At 36.9% G+C, this 19,715-nt stretch overlaps 1 protein-coding gene across 4 annotated transcripts in view; it reads right to left on the bottom strand.

Annotated features, from left to right (window-relative positions):
• The window catches only part of RUNDC3B (RUN domain containing 3B), a 136,581-nt gene that overhangs the window by 91,866 nt on the left and 25,000 nt on the right, over positions 1-19,715 (bottom strand). For 2 of the 4 annotated variants that reach the window (XM_070470171.1, XM_070470180.1), the window contains exon 2: positions 19,106-19,221. The exons of 1 other annotated variant lie outside the window; for it this stretch is intronic. In XM_070470171.1, the coding sequence (XP_070326272.1) occupies positions 19,106-19,221 (116 nt within the window). Of the gene's footprint in view, positions 1-19,105; positions 19,222-19,715 lie in introns of those variants that run through there. One more of the 4 variants, XM_070470202.1, reaches the window with a different exon arrangement.

The following is a 19,715-nucleotide window of genomic DNA, read 5'->3' as shown; positions in this document are numbered from 1 at the left end:
TTTAAAATATGCTGGAAGGTTTACGCTTCATTGACCAGTTTTGAAACAGATGGGGAGTGTTAACCATTCAGATGGAGATGTGCAATGGTGTTCTATGACAGAAGTGTCTGGTTACTTAAGAAAAAGGAGAAGACCAATAAGGCTAGAACACAGCAATTCAAAAACAGAAAGAGGATTCTCTGTGCATAGTGTAACTAGAGAACAATGTTGAGAACTGAGGCAAAATCTAAACTCAAAGTGAGTCAGCAAGCCCAATGTGAGGAAGTTTAATTAGCAGATTAACTCATAGGAAATTTCATACATCAATAGTATCTTATTATATTTTGCCATTTGATATATCAATAGTATCTCATATTTGTTCCTTTTTTCTTTAATTAATTCACTGATAGGCTTTAATCCTCTATGATACTCAGAGCTTTTTCATTTTAATCAGTTATTTTTCATATATCCTTTACAAAATTCACCACTGTATCCCATCTCCATACCACCTAGTTGAAGTTTTCAAGATTGTTTCTGACCACTTTACTGCTAAATTTCATATCTTTCTTAAACTGTCCAGTCTACAATACACTACCACAGTCAAAGTCACAGATGACATTTTAAGAATGAAATTTAAAGTTTTATTTGAGGCACCTTTATGTCTTTCGTGTGTGGACCCTCTCTGACCCAATACGGCAGGAAGGATTATTCTCTTTTGTGCTGCATCACGCTTGTCAATACTTCTACTGTGACTCACAACACTGGTCTACATCGTGTGTTAATGTGCCTTCCCTCTGCCCTCCAGAACTGAGCTCAGGCGAAAGCATGCCTTGTTAATCTTTGTATCCCACATGGTAGCAGAGGGTCTAGATGGATTCTTAAATACGAGAATGAATGGTATAAATAGGGAGGGTGTGTGTGCGTGTGTGCCTGTGTGTGTGTGCACGCGCGCGCGCGTGTGTGTGTAAGAGAATGAATAGTATAAATAGGGGTGGGTGTGTGTGCGTGTGTGTGTGTGTGTGTGTGAAGATTAGGGGGAAAAGAAAAAAGATGAAGGCATATGTGCAATGTCAAGTTTAAAGCATGTGCTCCAGGAAAAGTACCGGGAACTCACACTATGACTTGTTGCCAAAACAGAGGAAAAATAAACTTATATTTAGCCAAGAAAAATGTGAAGGGGTGATGGCTATCTTCCTTGGGGCTTCTTTCTACTATGTTAGGAAATTTACTCAACTCCCTAACGTAACCAAGAATCAAGCAGTGGTAATTTTAAGTATTGCAATGAAAGAGTGGGGTCTTTGCCATTTTAAAATGTTTTAATGGAAACTGATAGAACTTGAGGAAGTTATAAATATATATTTTAAGGTAGTGTAAGTTTGCTGTTGGTATCAGAGTGCTCAGTCTCTCAGTTGTGTCTGACTGCTTGTGACCTCATGGACTGTTGCCTGCCAGGCTCCTTTGCCCATGAATTTTCCAGGCAAGAATATTGGGGTAGGGTGCTATTTCCTACTCCAGGATAGAACCTGTATCTCTTGTATCTCCTGCATTGGCAGGTGGATTCTTTACCACTAGCACCACCTGGCAAGCCTAGTTCTGTGCATTTTTTAAATGCAAGCAATCATGTAACCATGATCACAAGATACATAATAGTTCTATGACCCCCCAAAATTCCTTCATGCTGATAGTATGAACATCAACATCTCTAATCACTAACCCCTGATAACCACTAAACTTCTTCTCTGACATGACAGTCTGGTCTTTTCTAGAATATCATACAGATGGAAGCATACAGTATCTGACCTTCAGAGTCTCAATTCTCTCACTTAGCATAATACATCTGAGATTCATAAAGGTCGTTGTGTACAGAGAAGATGTTTCCCCCCCTTTTTTTTTCTCAGTTTGTATGGATTATGTTGGTTTATCTAGTCATCACATGAAGGACATTTGGGCTGTTTCTAGTTTTTAGTGATTATGAATACAGCTGTTATAAACAGATCTTTATGTAAAGATAAATTTCCATTTCTCTTGAGTAAAGAATTAGCTTTTGGGAAACCATTTTGCATTTCCACCAGTAACACATCAATATTTCAAATTCCCAACATCCCTACTAGAAATGGGTCTAGACTACAGCATTGCCTGTGGTTTTAGTTGCACTTCCCAAGTAACTAATGATACTGAACACGTTTTCATGTGTTTCACATGCCTTTTGCGAACTTCCATTGGTGAGGGGTCTATTCAAATCTTTTGCCCGTTATTACTTGGGTTAGACGTTTGCATATTACTACACTCACTTTCACAGCTCTCAGCGTATTCTGGGCACGAGCCCTTTGTCAAGCACGTGCTCAGCAACCGTCTCCTCCCAGCCTGTGGCCTGTGTTACCCCCTTAACAATGTCTTTAGGACAACAGTGAGCGATTCTGCCGAGGGCCACAGGTCATGGTTTTTGCTTCACGGATTACACTTCTGTTGCTTTACCTAAAATTTGTTTGCCTAATTAAACATAACAGAGATGTTTTACGTTTTTAATGGTTTTTATGTTTTTTCATTTATTCTATGATCCATTTTGAATTAAATCTTATACGTGGTGTGAGGTAGAACTCAAAGTTCATTTTTTGCATATAAAACTATCGATGCAGGTTTGTGACACTGTACAGGAGGCAGTGATGAAGACCACCTCCAAGAAAAAGAAATGCAAAAAGGCAAAATGCTTGTCTGAGGAGGGCTTACAAATAGCTGAGAAAATAGTGAAAGGCAAAGGAGAAAAGGGAAGATACACCCATTTGAATGCAGAGATCCAAAGAATAGCAAGGAGAGATAAGAAAGCCTTCCTCAGTGATCAATGCAAAGAGATAGAGGAAAACAACAGAATGGGAAAGACTAGAGATCTCTTCAAGAAAATCAGAGACACCAAGGGAACATTTCATTCAAAGATGGGCACAATAAAGGACAGAAATGGTATGGACCTAACAGAGGCAGAAGATATTAAGAAGAGGTAGCAAGAATACACAGAACTATACAAAAAAGATCTTTATGACCCAGATAACCACAACGGTGTGATCACTCACCTAGAGCCCAACATCCTGGAATGAGAAGTTAAGTGGGCCTTAGGAAGCATCACTATGAACAAAGCTAGTGGAGGGGATGGAATTCCAGTTGAGCTATTTCAAATCCTGAAAGATGCTGTGAAAGTGTGCACTCAATATGTCAGCAAATTTGGAAAACTCAGCAGTGGCCACAGGACTGGAAAAGGTTAGTTTTCATTCCAATCCCAAAGAAAGGCAATGCCAAAGAAAGCTCAAACTACAGAACAACTGCACTCATCTCATATACTGTTAAAGTAATGGTCAAAATTCTCCAAGCCAGGCTTCAACAGTACATGAATCGTGAACTTCCAGATGTTCAAGCTGGATTTAGAAAAGACAGAGGAGCCAGAGATCAAACCGCCAACATCCACTGGATCACATAAAAAGCAAGAGAGTTCCAGAAAAGCATCTATTTCTGCTTTATTGACTATGCCAAAGCCTTTAACTGTGTGGATCACAACCAACTGTGGAAAATTCTTCAAGAGATGGGAATACCAGACAATCTGACCTGCCTGAGAAATCTGTATGCGGGTCAAGAAGCAACAGTTAGAACTGGACATGGAACAAGACTAGTTCCAAATCAGGAAAGGAGTACATCAAGGCTGTATATTATCACCCTGCTTATTTAATTTATATGCAGAGAATATCATGTGAAATGCCAGGCTGGATGAAGCACAAGTTGGAATCACGATTGCTGGGAGAAGTATCAATAACCTCAGATATGCAGATGATACCACCTTATGACAGAAAGTGAAGAAAAACTAAAGAGCCTCTTGATGAAAGTGAAAGAGGAGAGTGAAAAAGTTGGCCTAAAACTCAACATTCAAAATATGAAGATTATGGTATCCGGTCCCATCACTTTACAGCAAACAGATGGGGAAACGATGGAAACAGTGACAGACTTTATTTTGGGGGCTCCAAAATTACTGCAGATGGTGACTGCAGCTGTGAAATTAAAAGACGCTTGTTCCTTGAAAGAAAAGCTGTGACCAACCTAGACACCATATTAAAAAGCAGGCATTACTTTGGCAACAAAGGTCCATCTAGTCAGAGCTATGGTTTTTCCAGTAGTCGTGTATGGATGTGAGAGTTGGAGCACAAAGAAAGCTGAGTGCTGAAGAATTGATGCTTTTGAACTGTGGTGTTGGAGAAGACTCTTGAGAGTCCCTTGGACTGCAAGGAGATCAAACCTGTCAATCCTAAAGGAAATTAGTCCTGAATATTCCTTGGAAGAACTGATGCTGAAGCTGAAACTCCAATACTTTGGCCACCTGATGCGAAGAACTGACTCATTTGAAAAGACCCTGATGCTGGGAAAGATTGAAGGTGGGAGGAGAAGGGGATGATAGAGGATGAGATGGCATCACCGACTCAATGGACATGAGTTTGAGCAAGCTCTGGGAGTTGGTGATGGACAGGGAAGCCGGGTGTGCTGCAGTCCATGGGGTGGCAAAGAATTGGACACAACTGAGTGACTGAACTAAGCTGAATCCCATTGTTCTAGCACCATTTTTTTGGAAAAGACGACCAATTCACCAGTGAAATGCCTTTTTATCTTAGTAAAAAACCAATCAAGCATATCTGTGTGTCTCTATTTCTGGACTCTAGTCAAGTCTACTTACCAGGTGGCTCAGTGGTAAACAATCTGTCTGCCAAGCCAGAGACCCAGGTTTGATCACTGGGTTGGGAAGATCCCGAGAAGGGAATAGCAACCCACTCTAGAATTCTTGCCTTGGGAAATCCAATGCACAGAGGAGCCAGTTCATGGAATCGCAAAGAATAGGACATGACTTAGCAACTTATATATTTATGTATATACAAAAGCTTTTACCAATAAGTAAGTAAGTGTAAGTACATAAGTGTTAGTTGCTCAGTAGTGTCTGACTCTTTGCCACCCCATGAACTGTAGCCCTCCAGGCTTCTCTGTCTATGGGATTCTCCAAGGAAGAATACAGGAGTGGATTGTCATTCCCTTTTCCAGAGGATCTTCCTGACCCACGGATTGAATCCAGGTCTCCTGCATTGCAGGCAGCTTCTCTACCGTTTGAGCTACAGGGAAGTCCTAACATTTAATTTACTTTAATATTTAATTGAAATTGTAATTTACCAATAACACACCCTTTAATCACTATTTCCTGAAAGTTCTCAAAATCAGAGACTTTGAGCGTCCAACTTTGTTCTTCCCTTGTGAAACTGTTTTGCCTATTCTAGTTACGTAGTCTAGCCATTTACAGAGTCAGTTTAATATCTACAAAAAAAGCTTGCTAACATTTTGAGAACACTGGATCTATAGTCAATGTAGAGAGAACTGACATCTTAACAATATTGAGTTTTAGAGGAATTATCAGGTCCACAATGTCACTAATTCCAAGGCTAAGAAACCGTGCTGTAGACTTCTGCAGACCCCTGCTATACACTGAATGAAACCTGATCCCCAGTGTGATGGTGCTTGAAAGTGGGGCTTTGGGGAGGTTATCACATCATAAGCTCTCATGAATGGGGTTAGGGCCCTTATAAAAGACAGCGTTTGTTTCATTTGTTGGAAGGTTTTCAACTACTTATTCAATCTCTTTAACAGATGCAGGGCTAGGCAAGTTATCTATTTCTCTGTTAAGTGTTGTTAGGATTTGTCTTTGAAGAAATTGATCCATTTCATCCATGCTGTCAAATTTATGTTAAGAGTGGTTCAAAGCATTTATTTATCCTTTGAATGTGGGATCTATAATGATATGCCCACTTTCACTCCAGATATTGGTAGTTTATGTCTTCTCCTCTTCTTGCTCACTCTGGACCAAGACTTAATCAAATTAAAATGTATTAATATTTTAAAACAACTAGCCTTTCATGTGATTGGTTTTATTTATTGTTTTTAGGTTTTAATTTCATCAATTTCTGCCTTTATCTTTATTATTTTGATCTTTCCATTTGATTTGGGTTTCATTTTCTCTTGTTTTTTTAGTTTCTTCAGGTGGGATCTTGAATTATTGGCTTTAAACCTTTCTTCTTTTCTAATACAAGCTTCCTTAATTAATGCCTTAAATATCCCTCTAACACTGCTTTAACTTCATCCCATAAATGGTATGATGCATTTAATTTTTCATTCAGTTCAAAATACTTTCTAAGTGTCCTTGAGACTTCCTCTTTGAAATATGAATTACTTATGATTTTTTAAAAATTCCAAAATAGTTGGTGATTTTTCAGATTCTTCTGTTCTTAATTTCTAGTTTAATTTTGTGAGAGTCAGAGAACATACTTTGTATGATTTTAATTCTTTTAAATTTGTTAAGGTTTGTGTTATGGCTCAGAATAAGATCTTTTTGAATGTTCCATTTGCCCTTGAAAAGAACATACAACCTACTGTTGTTGGGTGGACTGTTTCATAAATGTCAATTAAGTCAGTTGGTTCAGATCTTCTATATTACTGCTGTTAAAATATTTTTACATGCTGTTTTATTTTTTATTCTTTATATGCTGTAATATTTTTATGCTGTTTTATATTATTGCTGTTATGTTATGCTGTTCAGATCTTCTATATTACTGATATATTACAGTAGGTCTATCTGACCTACTGGTTATTATAAGAGTGCTGTAGTTGATGGGGCTTCCCAGATAGTACAGTTGGTAAAGAATCCACCTGCCAAACCAGGAGACTCAAAAGAGATGAAGTTTCAGTCCCTGGGTCCGGAAGATGCCCTGGAGTAGGAAATGCAACCTACCCCAGTATTCTTGCCTGGAGAATTCCACGGACAGAGGAGCCTGGCAGGCGATGGTCCATGCGGTCGCAGAGAGTCAAACACAAATGAACAATTAAGCATCCACACAGGGACAGTGTAGTTGATAAGTACAACTGTAGATTTCTCTCTTTTTTTTTTTTTTTGGCCACATTGTGAGGCATGTGAGACCTTACTTTCCTGACCAGGGATCAAACCCATGCCCCGGGCAATGGGAGTACGGAGTCTTAACCACTGCACCAGGAGGGAAGTCCCTACCTGTAGATTTTTCTATCTTTAATTCTCTGATCAGTTCCATCAGCTTTTGCTTTTTGAAGCTCTGTTAACTGTATGTATCTTAGGATTTTTTATGTCTTCTAGACAAAGAGATTCTCTTTTTATTATGTAACTGTCCACATTCAATCACATCAATTTTCATTGTTCTGGAATTCACATTATCTGATATTAATACAGTCACTCCAACTTTCCTTCAATTAGTTTCTGTATGGAATATCTTTTTATATCTTTTACTTTTAAACTATCTATATTACTAAAGTTTTTAAAAATTTTATATGTTGAGTATTTTCCCCCAAATGATCTCTTTTAATTGGTGTGTCTAGGTCATTTATATTTAATGTAATTAATAATACAATTGGATTTAGTTCTACCAGTTGACTGTTTTCTCTTAGCCTTTTTTTCCACCTGCCTTCTTTTGCATAATTTGAATATTTTCAGCATTCCATTTTAATTTAGCTGTTAGATTTTTTTCTAGATCTCTTACTATTCTTATAGTCACTGATTAAGGATTACAATGTAAAACCTAACCTTTGAGATATCTGGGATATTAAACACACCAACATTTACATTATAGGGGTCCCTGAAAGAGAAGAGAGAGAAAGGGCCTGAGAAAAATATTTTGAGAGATTATAGCTGAAAAATTCCCTGACATGAGAAAGGAAACACTGACTCGTGTCCGGGAAAGTACAGAGTGCGCCATAAGGGATGAAGGCAAGGAGGAACACGCCAAGACACATGTTAGTCCAACTGAACAAACGAAACGCAGAGCGAAACCAAAGGCAGCAAGGGAAAAGCAATACATAATGTACAAGTGCTGGTGGTTTAGTTGCTAAGTCATCAACTCTTGTGACCCGGTGGACTGTAGCCCACCAGGATCCTCTGCCCATGGGATTTAATCAGAAGAGAAGCCAAGACAAAGAGGAAGAGAAAAAAAATCTCCAAAGACAAATCCAAAATGATTAAGAAAATGGCAATAGGAACATACATATACATAATTACTTTAAATGTAAATGGATTAAATGCTCCAACCAAAAGACACAGACTGCCTGAATGGATACATTCAGACCCATATATATGCTATCCACAAGAGACCCACTTCAGATCTAGGAACACATGCAGACTGAAAGTGAGGGGACAAAATAAGGTATTTCATACAAATGGAAATCAAAAGAAAGCAACAATAGCAATAGTCTTCTGAAACTCCTCCCAAAAACTGCAGAGGAAAGAACACTCCCAAGATCATTTTAAGAGGTCATGATCACCCTGAGACCAAAACCAGACAAAGATACCACAAAAAAGAAAATTGCAGGCCAATTATCACTAATGAACATAGATGCAAAAATCCTCAACAAAGTACTAGCAAACCAAATCCAACAATACATTAAAAGGATCATACACCATGATCAAGTGGGATTTATCCTAGGGAAATAAGGATTCTTCAATATACGCAAATCAATCAATGTGATACACCCCATTAGCAAACTGAAGAATAAAAACCATATGATCATCACGATACAGAAAAAAACTTTTAGCAAAATTCAACACCGATTTATGATAAAAAACTCTCTAGAGAGTGAGTACAGAGAGAATCTACCTCAACAAACGAAGGTCATATACAACAAACCCACAGTTAACATCATTCTCAATGGTGAAAAAATAAAAGCATTTCCTCAAAGATCAGGAACAGGACAAGAGACGTTTACTCCCACCACATTTATTGAACATAATTTTGGATATACTAGCCATGGCAATCAAAGAAGAAAATGAAATAAAAGGAATCCAAATTGGGAAAGAAGAAGTAAAACTGTCACTGTCTGTAGATGACATGATAGTATACACAGAAAGCCCTAAAGACATCACCAAACTACTAGAGCTCATCAATGAATTTGGTAAAGTTGCAGGGCACAAAACTAGTAAACAAATCTCTTGCATTCCTATATACTAATAATGAAAGATCAGAAAGAAAAATAAGGAAACAATCCCATTTACTGTCACATCTGAAAGAATAAAATACCTAGGAATAAACCTATACAAAGAGGCAAAAACCTCTGTAGTCATAAAACTATGAAACAGTAATGAAAGAAATCAAAGATGACAAGCAGACAGAATATATACCATGTCCTTCAATTGGAAGAATGAAAATATTGTCAAAATAATTATACTACCCAAAGCAATCTAGAGATTCAATGCAATTCATATCAAATTACCAGTGGTAGTTTTTCACAGAACTAGAACTAAAAAAGTTTTCAATTTGTATGGAAATACAAAAGACCCTCAAAGAGACCAACAAAGGATTAATCTCCAATACACACAAACAGCTCATGCAGCTCAATATAAAAATATAAACAACTCAATCAAAAAATAGGAGGAAGATCTAAACAGACATTTTTCCACAGACATACAGATGGCCAAAAGCACATGAAAAGATAACACCGCTAACTATTAGAGAAATGCAAATGAAAACTACAATGATAACCTCATACCAGTCAGAATGGCCAACAACAAAAGTATACAAATAATAATGCTGGAGAGGGTGTGGAGAAAAAGGAACCCTCCTGCACTGTTGACAGGAACATAAATTTGTACAACTATTATGGAGAACACTACGGAGGTTCCTTAAAAAAATTAAATATAGAACTACCATATGATCCAGCAATTCCACTTCTGCGCACAAATCTGGAGAAAACCATACTTCCAAAAGATATATGCACCCCAATGCTCACTGCAGCACTCTTTACAATGGCCAAGACATGGAAGTACCTAATATCCACTGACAGAGGGATGGATAAGGAAGATGCGGTACCTGTATACAGTGAAGTATTACTCGGTCATAAAAAGAATGAAATAATGCCATTAATAGTTTCAGTGACTAATAACCAGGAATACCCCTCACTGTCAAGTAGAAAATGAACTTTGTATCTACAGGAACAGAAAAGTACTTAAAAACCAGGGCTACAGGATGCAAATGGGTGAATTTCTGTGTAAAAAAAAGGGGTAACTCGGAAAAACGGGGATCTAAACTTAAAAATATATACATAATATATGATATACTGTATTACCTAAATATTAATTCATTAAATATCACAGTGATTATATATTATTATATGTGATATAATATCCATATATATATATACACACACACACACACATTTGAGTATTTTTCATTTTTAAGAAGTTTTCTTGGCACATAGTTGATTTACTATGTTGTGTTAGTTTCTGTGTGTACAGCAACGTTCACCAGTTACACAACACAGCCACACTCTTGTAGATTCTTTTCCCACATAGGTCCTTGCAGAGTACTGAGTTGAGTTCCCTGCCCCCACTGTTTCTTATTTATCTTTAATTGAAAACCATCGTTTCAATTCTCCAATCTCATTACTACAGATAAGCAATGCTCAAGTTCTATAGATATACATACCTTTTTTTTTCCTGCCATGACACATGGCTTCGGGATCTTAGTTCCCCAACCAGGGATTAAACCCAGGACGGTGGCAGTGAAAGCACAATGTCCTAACCACTGGACCACCAGTGAATTCTCCAGTCCCATAGACTCTGCTTGCACAATACCTCTGTTTTCATTTCAATTCCCTCTGCCATCTAGTTCGGACTCTCACTACCTTTCAACCAGACTTCTCTTAACAAACATTTCTGACTCCCTACTGATAAGCTCCCCTAACTCCCAAAGTGCCTTGATATTGTTTACACATTAATGTGTTGATTCTGACATATTCTTCTGAAACACTTTGAATAACTTCTTACACTATTCTGTCCAACTTTAAACTTCAGGTAATTCCAAGTGGTTCAAAAAGTAATCCCAACTTATCTTTCTACCCTTATTTTGCCCTTCTACATACAGAATTTATCTGGGCAAAGCAAAAGAAACTCCTCAGTATTTCTTGGACATAACACTTCCTAGCTCTGTGATTTATTCCTTATATTCAAATGCCTGCATCTTGACCTAGACATCTCAAATGAAATCTCTTTCAGAAGTTTTTTCTGGATTGCTGCCAACAGAGGAAGTCTTGCCATTTTTGACTCTTCAAGAGATCTGAGTATTTTTTAACTACATGACAGTAGAAACTAAAAGGAACTAATGAATACTAACTATTGGTGCCAGACTTGTTTACCTCACAACATCACACACTTGGACCATTAAGTTTAACTGCTCACTCAAATCAACAGCAAAGGATAATGATAACTTTCAAAGAAGAAAAGAAGAGAAAAGTTTGGAACTCTCTTTAGAGACAGCAAAAATTTGTCCTTGGAATGGAAAGCAGGAATTTAAGGAAAATCTTCTCTCCTCCAAACACAAAAGTAGAAATACTAGATAAAATATAATAAATACACTTTTAAACATGGCAAACACATGGGGAAAAAACTCACAGAAATCCTTAAGAGGCCAAAAATGAAAAATAAGCAGAAAATAAGAGACTCTATAAACCCTAAAACTGAATGCCTCAAAATAGACTCAAAATACAGAAAGCAAAAATAGACATATCTGTAAGAATAACTTAATTCATCAGAATAATACTTTAGAACTTCTGTTATTAATAGATCAAACTGACAAAAATGTGACTAGTATTTGAAAAACATAATCAAGAATTGGGAGAATACAAACTCTTTTCAATATAGAACATTTATTGAAACTAATCATACACTAAGCCATTAAGCAAATCTTATAAATTTCAAAAATATCTGCCCTACAGACCAAATTCTCTGATCAATTAACATAGAATTAACATAGAAATAAAAGTGAAAATGTAAAAGCTATTTTCAGAAACATTAAAAATAAACTTCCAAATAACACAGATGCTAAAGAAAAAATAATAAAAAGTAAAAATTACTTAAAAATGAATATTAGTGAAAAGAAAACACATCCAAACTTCTAAATGTAGCCAAAGCAGCATTTGGAGAGAAGGTTAAAAATCAATAAGGCCAAAAATAAAGTTATTTGTTTCATTAGTCTATTTGAAAGACTAGTAAAATTAACAAATCTCTGGCAATAGTGCTCATGAAAAAAGAGAAAAAACTAATAATCAATATTACTGGTATAAAAGGCACATCTGTGTAGAAAATAATACCAGGTAGTCACTAATAGGGCTTTTGTTTATTCTTTAACAGCAACCTGAATCAAATGCAGGTGGCCCTCTGTATCCACGGATTCAGCCAACCACAGATGTGGAAAAGAAAAATTTAATTCCAGAAACTTCCAAAAAGCAAAACTTGAATTTACCAGGTGCTGACAACTATCTACATAGCATTTACACTGTTTTAGGCATTATAAGTAATCTACAGATGATTCAAATTACACAGGAGGATGTGTGTAGGTTATATGTAAATACTATGCCATTTTATATAAGGGTGTTGGGTATCTGCGGATTTTGGTATCCAGGAGGTCCTGAGAACCAATCCTCCAAGGATATCTATGAACAACTGTATACCATATCCTTCAGAGGAGGGGGATGGCTGGTAAACAATGAAAAGGGGAGTAGGTTTCTTTGAAAAGCGGAATCGTGGCTTTTAACAATGCCATAAGGATGAACATGTGACTTATCTTTAGATCTCTTCAATAAGCTTTGACTTTTTTTAAACCATTCACTTGAATTCATCTATTTTAAGTGCATCACAATGAAAGGAAAAATGGCAACTAACTAGAGGTTAAATAATTAAGAGGATATAGAGGAAACTGACAAGTGTAGAAAAGAATATAGAAATCAACAACCTAAATAGACTGATAAGCATTAAGCAAGTAAATTAGCCATTAAACTGCATTTGTGTATGCACACTGTCTTGTCCCTGCCCCACTCAACCCAGAGTTTTTACTGGCAAATTCTCCCAATTTGATGATTTCAAGATTATGCAAAATTCTTACAAAGAATAATAAAAGATAAAACACCATCATTTATTTAATGAGGTGTATATAATCTTGATAACAACAACAAAAAAGTACCAAGTACCAAACAGAAAAGTGATAAATTTTGCTCATAAACTCAGAACCAAAACTTAGCACTAGGGCTTCCCTGGTGGCTCAGTGGTAAGGAATCTGCCTGCCAATGCAGGAGACACGGGTTCAACCCCGGGTCTGCGAAGATTCCACATGCCGCAGAGCAACTAGGCCTGTGTACAACTGCTGAGCTTGCGCTCCAGAGGCCAGGAGCCACAGCTGCTGAGCCCACGGGCCACAACTCCCGAAGCCTGCACTCGGGAGCCCGACAGGAGAAGCCACTCCAATGACAAGCCCATGCACCGCAACTAACTAACAGCCCTGCCTGCCACAACTAGAGAAAAGCCCGCAGAGCAACCGAGAGTCAGCAGAGCCAAAAAGGAAAAAAAAACTACATCCTAAATTTTATGAAGTATAGTAAAATAATACATGAGGTCCAAATTAGATTTTTCCCAAGGATATATGGATGAATAAACATTAGAAAAACTACTGATGCAATTATTCACATTAAACAATTAAAGACTACTGGTTCCAGAAAAGATAAAGTAGATGCACTTTCCTTCTGCTAAATACAATCCTAAACCCTGACATTATATATAAAACAAAGCGAAGAAGATTCTGAAGCTGGAGAATTAAAAAAAAGGACCGACTAGGGACCTTGGAACTCAAGAAATGACACAGCATTTAAGTCCCTTTGTAACCTGAAAAACAGACTTGCTTTCTCCTCTTAAATTTTCTCAATTAAATTTGATGATGGAAAGAAAAACTGTAACACTGTCTAATGTGGTTCTAAATGTATGTACAGGAAATAGCTAAAATAATTTATAAATAGGTCAGAGTAATGTTCATGGAGAAAGGTAAAGTTTTTAAGTTTCAGACTGGAAAATGATGATACCAACAGACTGTGACAAGTTATGTATATATAGTACCTAGAGCAACCACTACTATACACACACACACACAAAGAGATACACTCAAAAACACTATTGATAAATAAAGATGGAATTCTAAATTTTTCAAACAATTCACAGGAAATAGGAAAAAGACAGAAACCAAAAGCAGAGGAAACAAACAAAAAACTACAAAATAAAAGGAAACTTTCTTGAGTCTGTATGTTTACATCTTTTGCCAAATTTCAGAAAATTTCAGTCATTATTTAAGTCCATTTAGAGTCCTCCTTCTATTCTTCAAGGACTCTGATGGAAAGAATTTTAGACCTTTTGTTATGATCCCACAGATCCCTGAGGCTTTTTGTTTAAGGCTCTTCTAACTTTAGATTATTTTGAGTCTCTGTTATTCAATTAGGAAGTTTCCATTGCTTTGTCTTCCAGTTCACTGACTGTTTCCTCTTCCCCCTCCACTTTCCTATTGAGCCTAACCAAAGAACTTTTCATTTTGGTTTTGTACTTTTCTGTTAACAAAATTTCCACTTGTATTTTCTTTTTATCTTCTATTTCTTTGCAGTATTTTTCTACTTTTTCACTTGTTTCAAGAATGTTTGTAATTGCTCAGTGAGGCATTTTTATCACGACTGATCTGTGACCTGTAGCAGTAAGTCTAACACCTTTGATCATCTCAGTGTTGACATCTATTGCCTTTTGTTACACACCTTCCTGCTTCTCGGTATGAAAAGCCACCTTCGAATGAAACCTGGATATGTTCATACTGTGTTATGAGACTGTGGATCTTACGGAAACCCTCTGTTTTCACTGGCTTTCTGTGACCCTGCCCCAGCAGGGGAAGCTCACGGGGTGGAAGGCACCACACTTCACTGCTGACACGTGGAGGGAGAAGTCCAGGCTCCCCAGGGCCGTCACGGCATCTGAGGGAGGAGTCCTCATCAGCCTTGGGTGGAGGTGGGAGTGCAGGCTGACCGACAAGGCACTGGGAGCAGCCCCATCACTGCTGGGCGGTGCTCGGAGGCGTAACTCTCTAACACACCTCTGCTGACACCACCTCACTGCTGCTGGGTGGGGATCAAGCTCCAGGTGAGAAGCCAAGGCTCACAACCAGCGAGGAGGGAAGACGCGCCAGCTCTCTGCTTGGTCTCCTCTGATACCACACCATGGTGCTGCTGAGATGCTCTCTTCTCGTGAGGATGAATTCTAAGCTCATTCAGCCTCTTCAGGTCCGGGTTGGGGTAATGCCAGTTTTTCTGTAGTATTTGGCTAAAAGGGAGTAGACTGTGTCTAAAGAGTCTCCTATCTTGCCAGGCTGTTCTATTCCTTCTATTCCTGGTCTTTCAGCTAGAGACAGCAGATCTTTGTCAGACTGTGTGTGTATGGGCACCCTCCTACACCCTGTTGATGCCTACAGGCTACTGGCTTATCCAGTACTCAGTGTGGGATATAAAGCAAGCAGAAAATCCAAGAGACCTGCCACTATGCCATTCTTAAGGAACCAAAGTACCTAGACTTCTTCTCCCTACCTTTCAGAGTCTTGTGTTTTATAGGTCCAGGGTTTAATGGGAGAAATAGGGGAAAGTATGTCCACTTTATCTTCCTGAAAGTAGAAATCCTCCTCAATTTTATTTTTATAGCCACTTCATCTATTTCTAGAATGAATGATGAGGGGGACTTTCCTGGTGGTCCACGGACTAAGACTCCCAATGCAGGGAACCCGGGGTCCACCCCTGGTCAAGGAACTAGATATCACATGCTGCAACTCAAGAGTTTGCATGCCACAACTAAACTCCCACATGTCACAACTGAAAGATCTCGCAAAAGGCAAATGGCTTCCCTGGTGGCTCGGAAGGTAAAGAATCCACCTGCAATGCCAGAGACCTGGGTTTGATCCCTGGGTGGGGAAGATCCCCTAGAGGACATGGCAACCCACTCCAATATTCTTGCCTGGAGAATCCCACGGACAGAGGAGCCTGGCGGGTCGCAAAGAGTTGGACATGACTCAGCAACTAACACTTTCACACTTTCATATGACAGCTAAGACCTGGTACAGCCAAATAAATAAATATTTTTAAAACAATAAATGAAGAGAATGATTAAGAAAATAATACTTCATTTGTCGCTATCAAACTTGATCTCTGGCAACTGATTTAGAGAATCTAAAACATAAGACAAGCAACAGTTAAGCTTTTAGAAGCTTTGGGATTTTACTTGGCCTTTACTCACACATAAACAAAAATGTAATGTGGGAATCAGAAAATCACTGTAATCTCAAACTCCAACCAACACAGAAGTTAGCCTATCTGAAGCACTTTCCGCAGCTCCGAGTACCAGATTTTAAGATGCAGTAAACCAATGATAAACCCAAAGAATGAGACTATAGTGGTTCCAGAAGACAGAAAGAACTAGAGATACTTCATCTGAAGAAAGAAAAGGGGAACTAAGGAAAAAGGATTATGTAATAGCAACTTTTAATATGTATTAGGCTCACAATTTAAAAAGAGGCAGAAAAGCACGGTCACCTAAGTTGACTTCTTATAGTATACATCAGAATTTTCTAACAATCTGAACTGCCTAAAAAATAATGGCCTGCTGTCCTATCCTTTGTTCCCCGATATCAGAAGTATTGAAATGAAGACCGTATGTCCACGATATCAGAAGTATTGAAATGAAGACCGTATATCCACCAGCTGGAAATATCACTTGGTGGATTGCTTCAGTAGGAGACAGACTAGTGATTTTGAAGCTATGATTAATGGTGCTGCCTGAAGTGGTACTGTGGAGGTGGGGTGTGACTGCTGCTGAGCTGGCAAAACGCCTGATGTTCCCACCCGGCTTCAACAAGACCTTCCACTTACATATCCAGCATCTGCAGCGGCTTTTATTAGGGGACATGGAAGTGAGTTGGAGAAAAGGATTATGCTTTAGAGCAAAAGTTAAAAAATGACTGAAGTGAAGACATGAACTAAGGCGTCTTTGAACCTTCCATTCTGTGATCAATTCTCAGCTCTCAGCTACATTCCAGAAAAGTAAGATCATTATCTTATTACAGGATTACTGCAGATGACATTAATATATGTGATTTTAAAAGTCTTGTTTTTTTTTGTAATGGGGCTGTTAGAATGAATGAAGCTCTCTTTGCTAACTGTGTCAGCACAGCCTATTGTGGGTCTGGGGTGAATTTTTGTTTTTCCTCTGAAAAATACTGATAAACTAAATGCCTTTTTATTAAAAAAATAAAAAGTAGCTACAGAAAAGTAAGCCTTGTAAACCCAGGAAATTATACATTTTAAACTTGTACTTCTATCAAGGAAAGAATAGAAAAAAATTAGTTGTTACATTAACTAAATTCTAAGTGAACACACTATATTATCAAAATAAGCATATAACTTTCTGCAAAATTAAAGGCAATTTCTTAATTATTAGAATAGCAAAAAATGGGCAATACTATATGAAACTTTCTAGACACCTGAATCTTTAATAAACTACCTCATCAAGAAAGTTACAGATCATTTCATATTCATATCCATACAAAAACAGTGACCACCATAGTTGATCTACAGGAAGTTTTTTAAAACCATGTTTTGAATTATTAATCTTACCAAGCTTAAAAAGTTCACAGATTTCAGAATCATCTTTCTTACTGTCATTCTAGTGGAATTCTTAGCCATAAAATAACTAGAGAATGTATTCTCAACATGACAGTCCACTGGCTTCTATAGAAATAACATTTATGGTGAAGAAGTCAGTCTAAAGGTCTATGATGTGTATTTTGCTGAGGCATGATTCAGAAGATGGCAGAGATGTGCCACTTATATAGTAGTGAGTCTACCCCATCACTCAGCATGGCTAGATCAACATGGTTTGCTTTCTTTGTAGTTTATGTATTTTGTGAACAAATTACATGTTAAATGGTATACCAAATCAAGGGAATTGAGGTCTTATGATAAAACCTTTGTGGAACATTAAGATACCACAAACACCACTGTATTTCATATGCTCTAAAATATTATTTGTAAATTTACACATAAAATTTTAAAAATGATAATAATACAACGTAGTAACTATGAAAATATTTCAAAATATTTTCAGACACTTTGCTTTTATAAAAACTGATTTTCTCATAAAGGGTGATGTGGAAAATTTAGAAAATACTGAATAGCAAAAATAAGAAAAATAAATAACCCTTTAAAAATACAGAACAATGAACTTTAACAGAAAAGCACCAGTGATTTTTATGGATCCCATTTTAAGATGCAAAGAGCTGAATGAATTCAAATTTTGTTACCCCATTTAACTTTTAATTAAATTCAACCATTTATTATAAGCCTACAGGACTGCTCAACTGATTTAAACAATTACACTAAAACTTGATGCTTTCAGCACTAAAAAGCAAAAAACAAATTAACTTTCAGATTAAATTTGAGATGCTCACAAACTGTATCACCAAAACGTTACTTATTTGAAATTACTATATCATTAAGATCCTAAAGATAATAAAAACTTAAGTGAAAACATCTAATGATCAAATTTCCTTTAGGAAAACTAGGCAACAAAATTAATGTGATAAAGTTATCATTTATTACTACCAAAATTTATATACTACATACTATTTCTTGATGCTATCAGCTACATTTTACAGATGTATATTTTTAATTTAAAAGTATCATGTCTGAAGGAATACAGTTTTCATTTTTTCTATTAAATTTTAAGAGATATATGTTTCTGACATAAATACATTTACTGATTTTTTTAAAGTCCAGCATCTCCTTTACATTGTTCTTCTTTAATCTACTTACTGCTAAATTTTCCAAAGATTTTTAATTTAATGAAGAAAAGATTTAGCAAACAATGCCTGGTGCTCCTCTGTAAACTGATTAAAATGCCAACTAGTAATCCTGAAGATGAGTTACCTTTTAATTCAAGCTTTTAATTACATATAGAAAGTGAATCTGCTTCTTGTATGTGGCAATTAATATTCACCATTTTTAATGCATCCTGGAAATGGGTATAAATTCAAGAATAGATTCTTTACCAGGGACATAGCCAAAAGATTAGGTGTTCTAAAATCAGTTTTTTGTTTCTCAAGATGCTGCAGTCTAAATCACACTAAACCGTATAATTTCTAAAATCTCAAGCTTATTAATCACAGAACTGTTGGAAGAATAAACAATACATTAGCGCTATTACCTTTCAGTCGGTGACTTAGAATCTGTTCCAAAATGGCTGCAAAGTTGTTAAATTCAGGAGAAGAATCATCAATTGTCTCAAAGCAGGACCGGTCAATCAGGGTCTTCACAGAAAACCTATGGGGGGAAAATTTATTACTGCTTTTAAGTAAATGTGATTCATTCACCGAGTAGGAAAAATGGGAGGAGAGCAATCTAGAGAAATATTACAGGAGTGTCTTAAAAGATTATACACTCCGAAAACTCCACTTACTCAAAGTCACTCTGTACACAGAAAACTTTACAGAAATATCAGCCTTTTTGACTTATATATTTACTCTGCTGACTGCATTAAGACTTAGAAATAGTCCACTGTCCTCAGAGCCATTAAGATCAGAATAAACAAAATGACCTAAATCATTAAGTCCAGAGCCGTAATACATAACTTATAAGAGTTTAAGCATCAGACCAAAATGCTTTTAAGAGTTTTGGAGAACAAAATTGATTAAGATGGGATTTGAGTATTCACGAAGTGTAGATCCCAAGTTTTTATGAACTATAACAGGAAAACTTACAACTCTGTAAAGTACACTATATTTTTCCTTCTCTTCAGAATGTCCTTTGTCTCTCTT

Source organism: Odocoileus virginianus, chromosome 1, assembly GCF_023699985.2.
Source record: "Odocoileus virginianus isolate 20LAN1187 ecotype Illinois chromosome 1, Ovbor_1.2, whole genome shotgun sequence".
Classification (NCBI taxonomy): domain Eukaryota; kingdom Metazoa; phylum Chordata; class Mammalia; order Artiodactyla; family Cervidae; genus Odocoileus; species Odocoileus virginianus.
This window is presented reverse-complemented; position numbering and strand designations above follow the sequence as displayed.